General features: G+C 37.7%; 1 protein-coding gene across 3 annotated transcripts in view; it reads left to right on the top strand.

Moving 5' to 3' along the window:
• CNNM2 (cyclin and CBS domain divalent metal cation transport mediator 2) overlaps positions 1-15,798 on the top strand; it is a 151,368-nt gene that overhangs the window by 101,926 nt on the left and 33,644 nt on the right. For all 3 annotated transcript variants that reach the window (XM_031955769.1, XM_031955770.1, XM_031955771.1), the window contains exon 2: positions 5,771-5,914. In XM_031955769.1, coding sequence (XP_031811629.1) covers positions 5,771-5,914 — 144 coding nt within the window. The remainder of the gene's footprint in view (positions 1-5,770; positions 5,915-15,798) is intronic.

Consider the following 15,798-nt stretch of genomic DNA (forward strand, 5'->3'; position numbering starts at 1 on the left):
ATATAAATAGGAAGAAGTGATACAGCCCAGAAGTCCTTAACCTTGTGTGTGTCCTGGACCTCTTTGGTAGTCTGGTGAAGCCTATCAACCTCTTCTTAGAATCATGTTTTTAAATGGATACACAGAATCACAAAGGAAACAATTACATTGAAATACAATGTTCAAAAACCAAGTTAGTGGACCTCAGCTTAAGAAACCCTGCTTTATACTTTTATGAAATAGACGGTCAGTTGAAGAGCTTCTTCTTACATAAGTTTTCCCCTAACATGGAGCGCCCTCTCCCTACAATGTTACTTTGAATATAATATAGTTGCTGCTCTTGGGATATATAGTGCTTCCTAGGGTACTGTTCCACAAAGCTGCAGTGTTCTGATCCCATTGCCCTTCTGCCATCTCTTTCAGGAGCATAGGAGTAGACTCTCTGCTCAGGTAGATAAATACTTTATAGGCTTCTTTAGGAAGAGGAGAAGTCCTTGGTTTTATGGCCTTTTCTTCTCTTCCCTCTCATTCATTAGGCTCTTTTTTTCCTTTAGAAGCCTCCAAGGAAAGGCTGGATGATCAGTGTTTCTAGAAGAATCCTGTTCAGATCATATGTAGATGAGATAATGGTCCCAGAGGTCTCCTCCAAGGATTCTTCCACTGTCTATTTTATTCTTCATCCTTCTTGTTGAAATAGAATTCTGGGGACTGTACTTTGCAAAAAGTTCCTGGTCAGGGAAATAGTGATATGAAGATAGCTACACAAATATAATATATTAACATATAATATATATGCATATAATATAGTCCATGTGCTTTAAACATACACAAAATGTAAAAAATAGAATTACATCATAATCAAAAAAAAAAAGACAAATGAGAATTTTAAAAAGTAAAAAAAAAAAAAAAACATACACAAAATGATACTCTGAGGCTGAGGGGAATGATCACTACTGACGGGGATGATAGGCTTGGGGACGATAGGCTTGGGGACATGGACAACTCAAAAGAGCACTGGATTGGGAGTGAAAAGATCCAAGTTCATTATTCAGCTCAGTTATTTTCTACTTATGTGAACATGAACAAATGACTTCTGAATCTCATTGACAAAGTCAGAGAGCAGGACTAGATGATGATTCAGTGGTCATCTCTGAGAAGAGCAGCATTAAAGGAAGCACCTCCCCATGGGCAGTCAGCTTTGCCTCAGGAACTTTCAAGCTCAGGAAGCAATTGCTGAGACTAGAGATGGTCATCTCTTAGGATCAGGGGGAAGAACAAAGCACAAGTAGCAGGCAGTGACTTGAGGTCCTAATTTGGGCTTGCCTGGGTAAGTGCATGTAGATAGCCATCCCCCTGTGTTTGTTGTGGGCCCCCATGGCCTCTGTGGAAGCAGGAAAGGAGAAAATCCCTCCTCTCTTTTGCTGAATGTGCAAGGAAATGTTAGCTTGGATTATCCCCAAAAAGAATTTCCTCTGATGAAAAATGAGTAAATAGATGGTACAGGAAATGTCTCCACTTTCAGAACCTCATGTCTAAAAATGACAATTGAAAGGGGAAATTGGGAATCAATTAGTTGGGAGAAATTCCAGAAGACCCACAAACCATTGTAAGATTCCAGGGCTAGGTCCTCAACTCTCTTAGCTCAGTATCATTTGCTCACTAGTGCAAGGTTATATTGTCTGATTCTCTGCTCACTTTTCAAGTCAGATTATTGTTTTTACTGAATGTTGTCTATCCTTTTCTTAGAATCCAAGAATCTGTCAGTTCCTGGTCAGTTTCCCCAAAGTCTCTTCTTCTACCTTTAAATCTTTAACAACTCAATTATTTGCCAGATTTGAATCCAGAAGTTGGAACTTAGTTCCTCTTTGTTTTGAGCCTGCAGATATTTCTGGTATATCCTTAGTAATTCTAACTCTTGAATTCACCTTGACATTTCCTTTTTGATAAATACCTTGATTTGTCCAGAACATTTTGCTCTTAGCAACAGACGGTGACACAGTTAAAATGAATTGCATTGTCACTCTCAGAAATTATTAATTCAGGGAAGAAGACCTCATTTCCAGGGCCCATTTTTAGTTCAGGGAAGAAGAAAGTATTTGAGAAAGTACTGTGTGTGTCTCACCAAAGATCTCAAAGTGAACTGAAAGATTATGACCACAGAGGCTAGCCAAGGAAGCTCTTACCAGGGTTGAGAATAGTTGACAGACAGTGAAGTAGGAGGGGGGAAATGGGCTTTGACTTTAGTTATTGCTTTAATCCCTTCAGTAATTTCACATTTAAAAAGCACAGCTCCTGTGAACAATTTCTTCTTGAGTATGGTCTTTCAGATCCCTTGGTGTTGTGAGGTTGGTATTTAAAATATGTCCATCTGCATTTAAACGAATTGCTCCAAGACAATCAGATTATGCAGTAGTTACTTTGGTGAGAATAGCACCTCAGAGGAATGGAAACTTCATTTTGAGTCTAATATTAGACCTTGCTTTGGAAAATTCCTTTTAAATGATCACAAGCTGGGAATAGCAAAAGAATGTAACTTTCGACAGACAGCATTCACCAAGAATTTTTAACTGCTTATGGTGGGTCCCTGGGAAAGCAGATGTAAAAAACTTTACCGGATTGAATAGGCTTGACCTGATGGAGTGTTTATATCGGGCCTTGATAAGTTTCCTCCCTAGTCTAATTTGCTCAAAATATTTTCATTCTTTGAACATGAGTGGGTCTGAGATGGAAATTGTTAAGATGCCTGTTTGTCTAACAATTTGAACTTCTGTCCTTGTAGATATGATTGCCTAGAAAAAGGGTGAAGTCAAAGAAACTGAGCTCTAGGGGTAATCTTCTCAGGCCCCTTTCGAAGTCACCCTGAGGTCACAGGGTTAAGAGTAGTGCTGGGAGAACAGAAAATACTGCCTCCAGACCCAAAGCTAATTTCCAGGGGATAGTACTAGGAGCCTGAGCAGACCTGGCCTTGTAGTTTGAGCTTAGCTGGAGGTCATGGGATAAACTTACTGAACCTGTAGTTTTAGTAAACCTTTGTTACCCATGGCTCCTAGGGCTTCCTCGAAGAAGAGACTCTTGCTCTGGACTCATATTGACCCGGATTCATCCTAGAGATCCTAATTGCAAAGATGGGGAGATAGAAAAGACTTTTTCTTGTTTCTCTTGGACTCATTATGCTACCACCTTAGCTAAGATCTTGAATGAGAAGATGGAAAATTTCTAAAAAAAAACAAAAAAACCCAAAAACCAAAACAAAACCTTAACTATTGACTTATATTCAGGGTCTCCCCCAAAGAGAAAGACTTTGTTAATGCAGTCAGGAATTAGTTCTGTGCCTGCTATCTACTATTTTGTAATCTTCTCAAAAGATATTCATCATTCAAAATGGTAGATATCAGGCATGGGACATTTATTTATTTCCTTTACAATAGAAGAAATGCTTAAAAGACAAAAAAACTCATAAATGTGCTATATTAAATACTTCCAATGTAAAACAATAACCCATCCCCTTTACTGTATTCTACTGAAAGGTAAAATCTTCTGGGAAGTTTTATAGTACTAATGAAAAGATATTTTACCTAATCAAACACATGAAATTATGATTTTTTAGGTCAGGCAACATTAGCTTAGTCCTTTCATACATTTCTTAGTCCTTTCACAATCTTTGCATGCTCCTGGCAGTGGTCATTTTTTCTGAGAAAGGCATGCCTACTGGGCAACCAGCTCTGACTTAGGAACTCCAAACCTCTCGGATTCACAAAATAACTGCTGAGGCTGGAAATGCCTATCCCATGGGATGACTGCTGAGCTGCGCTCAGAGAAAGAAATGCAAGCCTGAAAACAGCCAGGGAATCAAGCAAGGTCTTCTTTCAACTTGGCAAGGTCTTGTCCATCACCATTCCCTTGTATTCTCTGAGGGCCACCATGGCCTTTGTGGAATGGGGAAGGGAAAAGAGAAAAATCACCTCAGCTCTTCTTTTCTGAAAATACAAAGGAGAGCTGGCCTGGTTGTGTCCCCAAAGAGTTCACAGTTATGTCCTGTTGATGGGGTAGCTTCTCTTGTTTGAGTCTCAGTTTTTGTTGTTTTTTGATAACTCCACCAACTCCAATCCCCATCAGTCAAGGGGACACTGCAAAGCCAATCAGGAATTAATGGATTTCCCTTTAGCAAGGAACAGAGCATAGGACTGTCCCCACATGTGTTCTATAGAATGGCCCCGGCCATATATATATATTTTTTTTTCTTGCTGAGGCAGTTAGGGTTAAGTGACTTGCCCAGGGTCACACAGCTAGGAAGTTAAAGTGTCTGAGACCAGATTTGAACTCAGGTCCTCCTGACTAAAGGGCTGGTGCTCTATCCACTGTGCCACCTAGCTGCCCTCCTGCCATACTTTCTTTTTTTAAAAAAAAATAATAACCTGGCCATTTAATCATGTAATTGAGCAAGTTTTCCTGGTTTGAGATGAAAGTGACTAGCAAAGATTTTTGAAAGGCCTGTGCTCTAATCACAATTGAACAATGACACATCTAAACGTAAACACAAAGGACAAATGGTCTTCTATTTAGAACAGAAACTATGCCAGTTAAAAATATTGCATACATAAAGTTCCACTTATTTCAGAATAAATGTCACTTTCATATCCCAAGTTTCTTCATATATATCTAGTATTGGGTAGAATCTCTGTTGGAGCCTGAGAGAATTTCTGTTTGTTATAGGTTCAGAGACATTTAGGAATAGTTTTAAAGCAGAGAGGGATCATTGAGACTATTGACGCCAACCTCCATCATTTTACAGGTAAGCATCTGAGGATGATAGAGGGGCACTTGTCTAGGGCTATGTAGCTAGTAAGTGTCTGAGATGGGATGGGAACCGAGGTGTTCCCGACACCAAACCCAGCCCTCTGACCATTATGCCATACTGCCACTTAAAAGAACTTAATGAGTAATTTAAATCCTTTGCTAGATATTAGGGGTGAGAATGGAAAAGGGTATAGAATTGAGTGAGTGAGCTACTTCAGGGAGTTTACAGTATAAGGTGAGCAAATAAGATACAGACATATAAAGCTAGGTTGAGGTATGACATGTTCGACTGAAGAGTAGAAGTAATAAATGGTATAAAAGCTCAAAGAAGGAGAGCACTTTTGGCTAGAGTAATCATAAAAGGCTTCCAGAAGAGACATAACTTGATCTTGAAAGTGTCAGACATGAAGGATTAGTAGGACTTGGGTAGGAAGGGGAACAGCAGTTGATGTAAGCATTGTAGCCTGGACAGTGGGCACAAGCAAGGAGAAGCAACATGATGAAAGAAGGAAGATAAGTCTGGCAGCCTCTGTAGAGCATATTGGAGAAAATGAGATTGGAGACAGAGAGATTAGTTAAGAAACTGTTTTGAGTCATCCAAGCTCTGGCTTGACAAGAATCAAGTGAGAATTTAGTGAGAAATCTAAGGGAAGGTCAGGGCTGTGGGAGTGAAAAGGAGGGGTCAGATGCTAGAGATTATCCTGTAAAAGGAACCAATAGCTGCTAAAGCTCAGCTCCATTAAAAAGGAGGGAACTGTGACGCACTCATTGAATTGATGAATAGGTGACAACTGTTTTGGCTGAGTGGGCCTCACTTTGGGAAACTAAAGAATGCTGAGCCATCTTGACTCGCTTCATATCTACCCATCTCCATTATACAAGATATATGGTCATGTTGGTGATTCATTCTTGATTTTACTTTCTTTACATGCATACTTCTGAAGTTTTGTTTAGGTTTGGAAGATTTTTGAATTACTCTCTTTTTTTTCTGAAGGTAAATCTCACCTGGCCATAGTGCAGCGGGTAAACAATGAGGGAGAAGGGGATCCATTCTATGAAGTACTGGGAATTGTCACTTTGGAAGATGTGATTGAAGAAATCATCAAGTCGGAGATCCTAGATGAAACAGATTTATACAGTGAGTAGAATGATCTTTGCTTTCTTTAACATTCACTATGATTCCTCCCACATTTTCTAGGCTGCTGACTGCCTTGGTTTTGTTATTATAGCCTCTCTAAGCTGTTGCTTAAAATTAATTTGATACAATCTATTTTGTGTGCTAGTTTTTTTATTGAAGCATTTTTATTTTCAAAACATATGCTTAGATAATTTTCAACATTCCCTTGTAAAACCTTGTATTCCAAATTTTTCCCCTACCTTCCCCTACCCTCCTCCCCTAGATAGCAAGTAATCCAATATGTTAAACATGTTAAATTCCTCTCTATATATTTCCACATTTATCATACTATGTGTGCTAGTCTTATATTAGTGGGAAATCAGATAAGGTTACCATGCTCCTAGGATGAGTGAAGCTTGTGATGTGGTTAGGGGTGGGTGACAACAATGTTTCCTAAGAAGCCAGATGCTCTAGGACAGGCTGGCTGCCCAAGACACCACTTTCCTGAAGTTATTGAATTTGAACTTTGCTGGGAAACCCAGGCCATCATTGCTCTTACTAGAGCAGTGGGCTTAATAGTGAGCTTTATTGTCATGGGTACAGCTGATCCTTGCATAGCCATATTCTCTCTTTGGTGAATGTTTCTTGTTTGGTGGAATTGTTTGTTTTATCAAATATGAGCAATTTCTAAATAAGTAGACTTTGTGATTTACATCGGCAGTAGGGAGTTGTTAGTGAATGAGGTCAGTGAACTACGAGACTAAAACTCTGCTTGGAGTCCTTACTAGAATCTGGATTTTTTCTTTGCTCAGAATCCTAGGGAAGATGTGAGAGATTGTGATAAAGAGCAGAAGTGTTATACAATGCTGACTCCACTATAGATGTACAATTTATATTACCTAATCTTCATACTTTACTGAGAAAAGAGTTCCCTCTCCTCTTCTTCCTAGTCTGCTTCTCATTATCTCTAGATATCAGCTCCTTTACTACAATCAGCCAATCTCTCAAGTTTCTATTAAGTACCTACCATGTGCCAGACACTATGCTTGACATCAGAGACAAACCCAATCAATTAAATAATCCCCTCAGGATCAACTGAGGAGCCAATAAAGATAAATATAAATAGATTATGGGATATATATAAAGAGAATTAATACAAATGAATACAAATAAGTTAAATATAAGTTAACTTGAATGGGAATCAGGAAGAGTTCCCCTTAGAAGGTGATCATTCTTGAACAGTCCAAAGGAAGTCATGAGTGGGTCATGAGGAAGGAGGGCATCTGAAGCAGGAGGGATGACCAGTGCAAACACATAGAAAGAGGAGATATAGTTGGTGAAGAACAGTTTGTCTGGATGGAAGAACATTGGGGATGGGAGAAAGTGGGGATGAGAACAGTGAGGCTGGAAAGATAATCTGGGTCATGGTTATGTGGGCTGTAAAAACTAAGCAGAGGAGCATCTATTTGATTCTAGAAAAGAGGAAGTTAAGTAGGGGAGTGACATGGTCAGTCTCTCCCTAAGGCCTTCTGCTTGTGCTCTTCACTTCATCCCTGCCTATCTCCTCTGATCTTCATCCTATCTCTACTCTTCAATCTTGCTTAGAAAAGCTTCCTCGACCCTCCCAACATCTCTAGCTTAATCCCCTTTTCTTTTCCAAACTCCAAGAAAAAGCTGTCCCCTTTCCTTGTCTCTACTTCTTCCCTTTTCATTCACTTCTCACCTACTTGCAATTTAACTTTTGATTTTATCTCTCAACCAAAACTGCTCTCTTCAAGGTGACTGATGATGTCTTAGTCACCAGAGGTGATGGCCTCTTTTCTCTCTCTCTCTCTCTCTCTAAATAACTTTTTATTGACAGAAACCATGCCAGGGTAATTTTTTACAACATTATCCCTTTGTACTCACTTCTATTCCGATTTTTCCCCTCCCCAGGTGGCAAGCAGTTTTATACATATTAAATAGGTTACAGTATATCTTAGATACAATATATGTGTGCAGAACTGCAGTTTTCTTGTTGCACAGGGAGAATTGGATTCAGAAGGTAGAAATAACCCGGGAAGAAAAACAAAAATACAAGATGGCTTTTTCTCCATCTTCACCTTCCTTGATTTGACCAGCTCCTGGACTTGGTGAATTTTCAGTGTCTTCTTCCAGTTTTCCCTCCTGCCTGGCCATTCCTTCTCAGACTCTTGTTTATGTCCTGTCCCCCAGTAAGGAACTGTACTCCAGAGCTTTCTTGTTTTTTCTTCTCTCTTCACCTTTTTTTCCAATGATTTCCTCCATTCTCCTCAGTTCAATCATGATCCATATATACAATCATAGTCACTCCCAATCACCAACTACTCATTGGACATTTCCAAGTGGATGTCTTACAGGCCACCAAGCACAGCATGTCCAGAATAGAGCTCAGTATCTTTTGCCTTGCCTCTAGCACTGTTCTTCCTGACTTCCTTCTTCTTGTCCAGGGCACTATCATCCTTCTAGTCACCACCTTCACTTCTCCTTTCTCTCACCCTCACATTCAGTGGAAGCCAAGTCTTGTCTGCTCTTTTTCCCAGTAGCTCTCCTATCTCCTTCTCTCCAATCAGGCAATGGTCACTCAGGATCATCTCCTTATCCTCTTTCACCTAGACTATTTATATAATCTCTTAATTGGTCTCCCTACCTCTCTCCATCTATATTTCACAAACCGGATAAATCGATATAATAATAACAATAACAACAAAAACAACTAGCATTTACTAGCATACCAGCATAAAGTTCTAAGCACTTTACAATTACTTATCATTTGATCCTCATAACAACCCTAGGTGACAGATGCTGATATTGTCCTTATTTTACAGTTAAAGAAACGAAGACAGGCAGAGGTTATAAGTGACTAGCCTAGGTTCACATAACTGATAAGTGTCTAAAGGCTTATTTGAACCTTGAGTGTCCTGCTCTCACCACAGCACCACCTAGATGTCTAAAGCACAAATGGCACCGGGAAAGCTTCAGTGGCTCCTTGTGGCTTCTCTGATTGCCTTTTAAGCCCTTGTCAATCTAGTTTAGCCTACTTTCTGAGTCTGTCTATTATCATTCCTTTTTTGTGCAATCTGTGTTACAGGCTACTTGACCTATATGCTGTTTCCTATATGTATCATTCAATTTCCCTTTTCTGTCCCTCATACCCGAAATGTGTGGGCCCCTTTGAATTCCTAGCCTTCCCTCCTCCCTCCCCCCCCCCCCCCCCCCCCCCCCCCCCCCCCCCCCCCCCGAGGCAATTGGTGACTTGCCCAGGATCACACAGCTAGTATGTCTGAGACCAGATTTGAAGTCTGGTCCTCTTGACTTCAGGGCTGGTGCTCTGTGCTACTTGTACCACCTAGCTGTCCCAATTCCTAGCTTTCTTAAAATCTCAGCTCAAATGCATCTCCTATATAGACTCTCCTGATACCCTTAATTGTTAGAGTTCTCTTCTCCCTACCTAGTATTACTTTGTATTTACATGCACAGGTCCTGGATTTATTTATGTCTACACCTTGTTTCTCATAATGGAATATAAATTCCTTGAGGGCAGAGATTGATGTGTTTTGCTTCTGTAACACCACTGTTTAAAAAAGTCCCTGGCACCTAGAAAGAAGTTGCTAATGCTTGTTGAAGAAGATCTGCCAATCCTGCCCTTTTAGATACTCCTTCAGCAGTGAGGAAGGGGACCAAGGTTCTGGTTCTTGGCTTGATCCTTGCTGAAGAAGATACCGATGCAGAAACTCTCACTGAAGTTAATGCTGAACCTGACTTTATTTAAGGAAAGTAAGAAGCTGTGCATCTGGATGCCAGCAATCAACTTCTCCTTGAACTTTAAATCTGATTGTGGAAACAACCTCTAATTATGTTTTTGCTGTCCAACTTTTTGTTTCCTTGTCCAGTTGTCATCAGTGGGATCGCTGTAGCAGGAAGTCCATTTTTTTTTTCTTTGCTTTTGAGGCACATATAGAAAAGGCAGACCAGACTCACTGATGATCCAAAGCAAAGCATGCTTTGCTTAGGGCATAATGATTTCCTTCAGTTCAGCTTGAATGGAAAATATTGTGTTTCAGTGCACAGTACAGGCTAAGTCTTCTAGGCTTATGATTCTTATTGTACTAAGTTTCATTTCTGGCTCACATTTGTTTTTTGTTTGCTTCTTTTGTTTGTTTGTTTGTTTTTTTAAATCTCTTGTGATTGTGCTTCTTTGAAATCATTATCCTAAAAAGGACCTTTTCAGTGTGCTTGTTTCCCTTTTTTGAGATGGGATAATTTTATATACCCTTTAGGATGATAGTTATAACTCTAGGATAATGGAGAAAACTTCTAGATCCTGACAAGCTAGGAAATTGGACAGAATCTGAGAATATGAGATTTAATAGAAATGAATATAAAGCTTGACACTTGTTTCCCAAATACAAAATGAAGGAGCCAAGATTGATACAGTAGTTTGTCTATAAAAGATCTGGAGGTTTTAGTGATTTGCAAAATGAACATGAAGCAATAGTGAGATGTATAGCCCAAAAAGCTAATGTGGTCTTGGCTGCACTAAGAGAAGCACACGTCTGAGGAATCAGAAGATGTTATTTCTTCTCTGTTCTACTATGGTCAGGGTAGGTCTGAAGTTCTGGGTTCTGTTCTGGACATTACCTTTTAAAAATAACCTTTGTAACTTGAAGACTCTAGGAGGGGCCAAAGTGGATAGTCAAGTCCAAGACATAAGAAGATTACTTAAAGGAAATGGGAATAGTTATCCTACAGAGGAAAAGATATTGAGAGGGACATGATAGCTGTCTTCAGTTGTGTTAAGAATTGTCACATGAAAGAGGAATTTAGATTTGGGTTTTTTGGCTGTAGAGGACAGCAAAGTGAGGAAATTACAAAGAAATAAATTTGAAAAAACTTCTTAACAATTAGAACTGTTCTAAAGTGAAAAGAGTTGCCTCAGAAGGTATTAGTTTCCCCATCTATGGAGGTCTTTAGGAACAGGTTGGATGACCACTTGTCAGGTTGTGGTAGAGGTGATTCTTTTATAGGATTTGGTTGAACTGATGACCACTTGAGTGGTCTCTTCCAGTTCTGAGATTATCTGATTCTGACTTTTGTTGAATCTGCCATTTTTAACTTTGCCTCAGAAATGACTGCTTCACATTAGGCATGTATCTGTATGTATATTGATTCTGTGCCTAATGTCCTTAAGATCAAAGAACAATCAATACATCCATGAGCTCCACTTCTATATATACTTTACTTCTAAAAGCCAAATGTTGGTTTGTCCTGCTATTTATGTTAGTCACACTGGTTCTGCTGAAAAATGTTGCCCAATTTTGACTCTATGTTAGAAAGCAATAAATAAACTTGGACATTTAGTCTGACTTGCAAAATTAAACCCGTTTTCTTTGTTAGTGATTGTTGGTAGCCTATATAAAGGATTATAAGTTAAATAATTGATTTCCTCCTTTGAAATGTTAACAAAAGATAATTCATTGATTTGCTAATTGTTCTCAGGCTAACACTATGTGACCATAAAAGTGCACACTTTTCAAGTGTGAGTCCAAATAATTTGGTATTATTTTTTATTGTAATATTCTCCTGTTCGTGTTGTATGATGGCATTCATGGAATCGCCAAGGATTATAAGTGAATATCACACTAAAGATCCCAGAGCTGGGTGTAAGCTGATGCAACAAAGAACTTAAGTAAAGAATAGTAATAAAATATGTCATCAGGAAATGATAGGTCAATTAATAGTAGAAAATGGTTTTGTCTTATGGTGAAGGATAACAGTGGATAGCAGTAGTACTCTACTGGTATCCTCAAGATGTCAGAAGGAGGCCTTCTTTGAGCAGTTTTCAGCTAATATTTCAAAGGAAGAAGTCAATGATTTACTTCTTTCTATTTTATTTTTTCAATGATTTTAATTCTCAAGAGTGATTTCTTAATTATACACCAATAGAAACCATTTATAAGGAGACGAGTTTCATTTTCCAAGTCTGCTAATTTTTCCCCAGTTTAGTGACTTCCCTGTGACAAACTCATAGGAGGACATGAACAAGAGCTGTACAGGTTGGGTAGGCATCATTGGTGGGAGCTTCCAAATGGATGTGATTACAGATCCATTTGATAAATTTTGAGTAGAACTTAGTTGTCAAGTCCTTAGGACTTTTTTTAAAAAGGTTTTTGTGGTGTCTAAAAATTTAATCTTAGTTTAAATTGTTTTTACCTCTTTTTGATTAACAAAAAAGAGGCAATATAGTATAGTGAACAAAGGGCTGGTTTTAGACTCAAGGAGTTTAGAGTTCAAGTCTTGCTATTAACTATGTGACCATGTGACTCTTTGTCCCTTTAATTTTCTAAGTATCAAAGGAAATACTAATTAACATTGATAGAGGGTATTTTCATGATGAGAGTTCCCTACACTAATGAAATCACAGGTCTAGATTGGGTAAAATGAAATTCCTCCCTACTCCCCATCCATCCAAAGGACTTTTTTTGAATCCAGCATGGTAGATCAAGAAGAAGACTATTTTAAACATTTTAGCTCTCTTTGTCCTCATGATGTCAGTTATTCATTCAGACTAACATAGAGAATGACAACATAATGATCCAAGGCTTAAATTCCACTTGGATGATCTGGAAGCAGTCAGTACTAATTGCTAATAATTCAAGATTCTAGTCTTAGTTTTTTACCTCATTTTGGTTTGAGATTGGTAATTTATACTTACTCCCCATAGCTATTACATAATTGTGTACTTCAAATAGGTCTAGATCTAAAAGATCTAGATCCTAAGTCAAGTCAAGGATCAACTAAGTATGGAAGGGCTTTTGAAATTTTGAGGGCCCAGACATTGATTCATTGTTGGTGGAGTTGTGAACGAATCCAACCATTTTGGAGAGTAGTTTGGAACTATGCTCAAAAAGTTATCAAACTGTGCATACCCTTTGATCCAGCAGTGTTACTACTGGGATTATATCCCAAAGAGATTATAAAGAAGGGAAAGGGACCTGTATGTGCACGAATGTTTGTGGCAGCCCTTTTTGTAGTGGCTAGAAACTGGAAACTGAATGGATGTCCATCAGTTGGAGAATGGCTGAATAAATTGTGGTATATGAAAATTATGGAATATTACTGTTCTGTAAGAAATGACCAACAGGATGATTTCAGAAAGGCCTGGAGAGACTTACACGAACTGATGCTGAGTGAAATGAGCAGGACCAGGAGATCATTATATACTTCAACAACAATACTAGATGATGACCAGTTCTGATGGATCAGGCCATCCTCAGCAACGAGATCAACCAAATCATTTCTAATGGAGCAGTAATGAACTGAACTAGCTATACCCAGAAAAAGAACTCTGGGAGATGACTAAAAACCATCATTGAATTCCCAATCCCTATATTTATGCACACCTGCATTTTTGATTTCCTTCACAAGCTAATTGTACAATAATTCAGAGTCTGATTCTTTTTGTACAGCAAAATAATGTTTTGGTCATGTATACTTATTGTGTATCTAAGTTATATTTTAATATATTTAACATCTACTGGTCATCCTGCCATTGTGGGGGGGGGGTAAGAGGTGAAAAATTGGAACAAGAGGTTTGGCAATTGTTAATGCTGTAAAGTTACCCATGTATATATCCTGTAAATAAAAGGCTATTAAAAAAAAATAAAAAAAAAAAATAAAGATGGTACTGAGATTCCAAAAAAAAAAAAAAAAAAAAAAGAAATTTTGAGGGCCCAGAAATACATTTCAACCAGTTACACAAAAGAGTGTAATAGTCTTGCACATAGTTGTCACTCAAGTGATAGTTGTTGACTGGTTGGTTGAATTTCAGATAGATTCTATCATATAGCCCCATGAACTTAAATTCAGTTTAAAAGTCAGCTAAGTCTATGAATCCTGCCCTAAGAGGTAGAATTAAGTTTTCCTTCCTATTTTGATGTATATCCATAAAAATCTGATTAAAGGCCCTACTTCAATCCTGCTTACATATTGGAAAATTTTACTAAACTGGATAGACTTTGAATATGAGTCTGGTGATAGTCTGTCATCAAAGAAATAGCCTACAAATCAGAACTTTTTTTGGTTGGTTGGATGCTTTTTATTTTATTTTTGGTAACAGCAGCATATGAAACTTTCTACTATAGCCTAAAAGAGATTGCAATAGTCCCTGAGTTATTTAAGTGAGTGTTCATCTGGATATAAAAGTATATCGAAATGATATGAGTTATTATCAAGCTGCTAGTATAAGATCATAGGATCTTGAGGTGCAGGGGTGGGGAGGCAAAACCTTAGGCTTCATCTCATCCAATCCATTTACAAAGAAAGAAACTGACTTAGAGAGGTAAAACAGCTTCTTCAAACATAACAATAAAATAGTAATAATAATTGACATTTATAAGGCACTCTAAGATTTGCAAAGTACTTTGCATATATTATCTCATTTGATTCTCGTAACAACCCTGTGGGAAGTAGATATTATTATATTACCCTTGAGGAAACTGAGGCAGAGAAAAATTGTCAGTTTCCCAGGGCCATATGGTAAGGAAGGATTAAGGAAAAATTCTAATCAAAGTGTTTCTAATTCAAAGTTTGGTATGTCATACTGTCTTGCTTCTTAAAATACCCAGTTTTAAACTGTTGTCCTATCAAGACTTGCCAGTCTACTTTGGTAGAGGGAGATTCCTACCTAACAATGAAAGTACAGATCTAGTCCTTAATACTCAGTAATACTTAATAATCAACAAATCTTTCTGAAAATTGCCTTGTGTTTTAAGAATATTAATTTCCATTCTTAAATATTCTCTGTATGTGACTTAGTGGTGTATAGATATATGCATGCACATATATACAAATATGTATGTACATTTTATGTTTAAGACAAATGACAAATTTCTTTTTTTTCCAGACATCCCGGTAAAATTAACCTCATACAATGTTCTTCATTCTTGCACATCCATCACTTAATGTTAAATGAATTTATTATCTAATTTGAACTTAATGAAATATTTTTGTGATGTTGTTCATATTGATTTTAAGTGTATTTTTCCCACTTTCTGAGCAATAAATGCTCCTTGAAAGAAGCAACTAAATCTGCTTCTTTTGGCACATCTCCAAACGCACATAGTAGTAATAATAATTCATATTTATAATTCAAATTCATACACTATATATGTGTTTTTGTATATTTTATATGCACTTTCTTGATAACCCTGTGAGAGATTTTTCCCATTTTATAGATGAAGAAACTGAGGCATAGAGTTTAAGTGAAATTGCTCAGGGTCATGAAACTAATATCAGATAGTTTAAATTGTAGAGTCAGGTTTCATGAATCCATATGCAGGGTTCTTTTCATTCCTCTATATTAGCATATTGCAGATAGCAGAGACTTAGTAAATGTTGACTGACAACTAAGATGTGGTGTAAATCAAAGTGTCATGTCAGAGCCTTTAAGTTATATTGAATTCAGCATTTTAAACTCTATTCAGAGCATTGTGCTTGTCCTTGAGATGCAAAAATAAAAGCAATACATCCTCTGTTATCCAGGATCTTCTATTCTACTGAGGAAAATGCACAGATAAGGAGAGTGCAAAGAAAATTAAGAAAGGAGACCAGTTATACTTATTGTGTATCTAATTTATATTTTAATATATTTAACATCTACTGATCATCCTGCCATCTAGGGGAGGGGGTGGGGGGGGGTAAGAGGTGAAAAATTGGAACAAGAGGTTTGGCAATTGTTAATGCTGTAAAGTTACCCATGTATATATCCTGTAAATAAAAGGCTATTAAATAAAAAAAAGAAAAAAAGAAAAACAAAAAACAAAAAAAAAAAAACAAAAAAAAAAAAGAAAGGAGACCAGTAACAAGTGGGAGTAGGGAAGACTCCA

The sequence above is a fragment of the Sarcophilus harrisii genome, chromosome 2 (genome assembly GCF_902635505.1).
Source record: "Sarcophilus harrisii chromosome 2, mSarHar1.11, whole genome shotgun sequence".
NCBI classification, from domain to species: domain Eukaryota; kingdom Metazoa; phylum Chordata; class Mammalia; order Dasyuromorphia; family Dasyuridae; genus Sarcophilus; species Sarcophilus harrisii.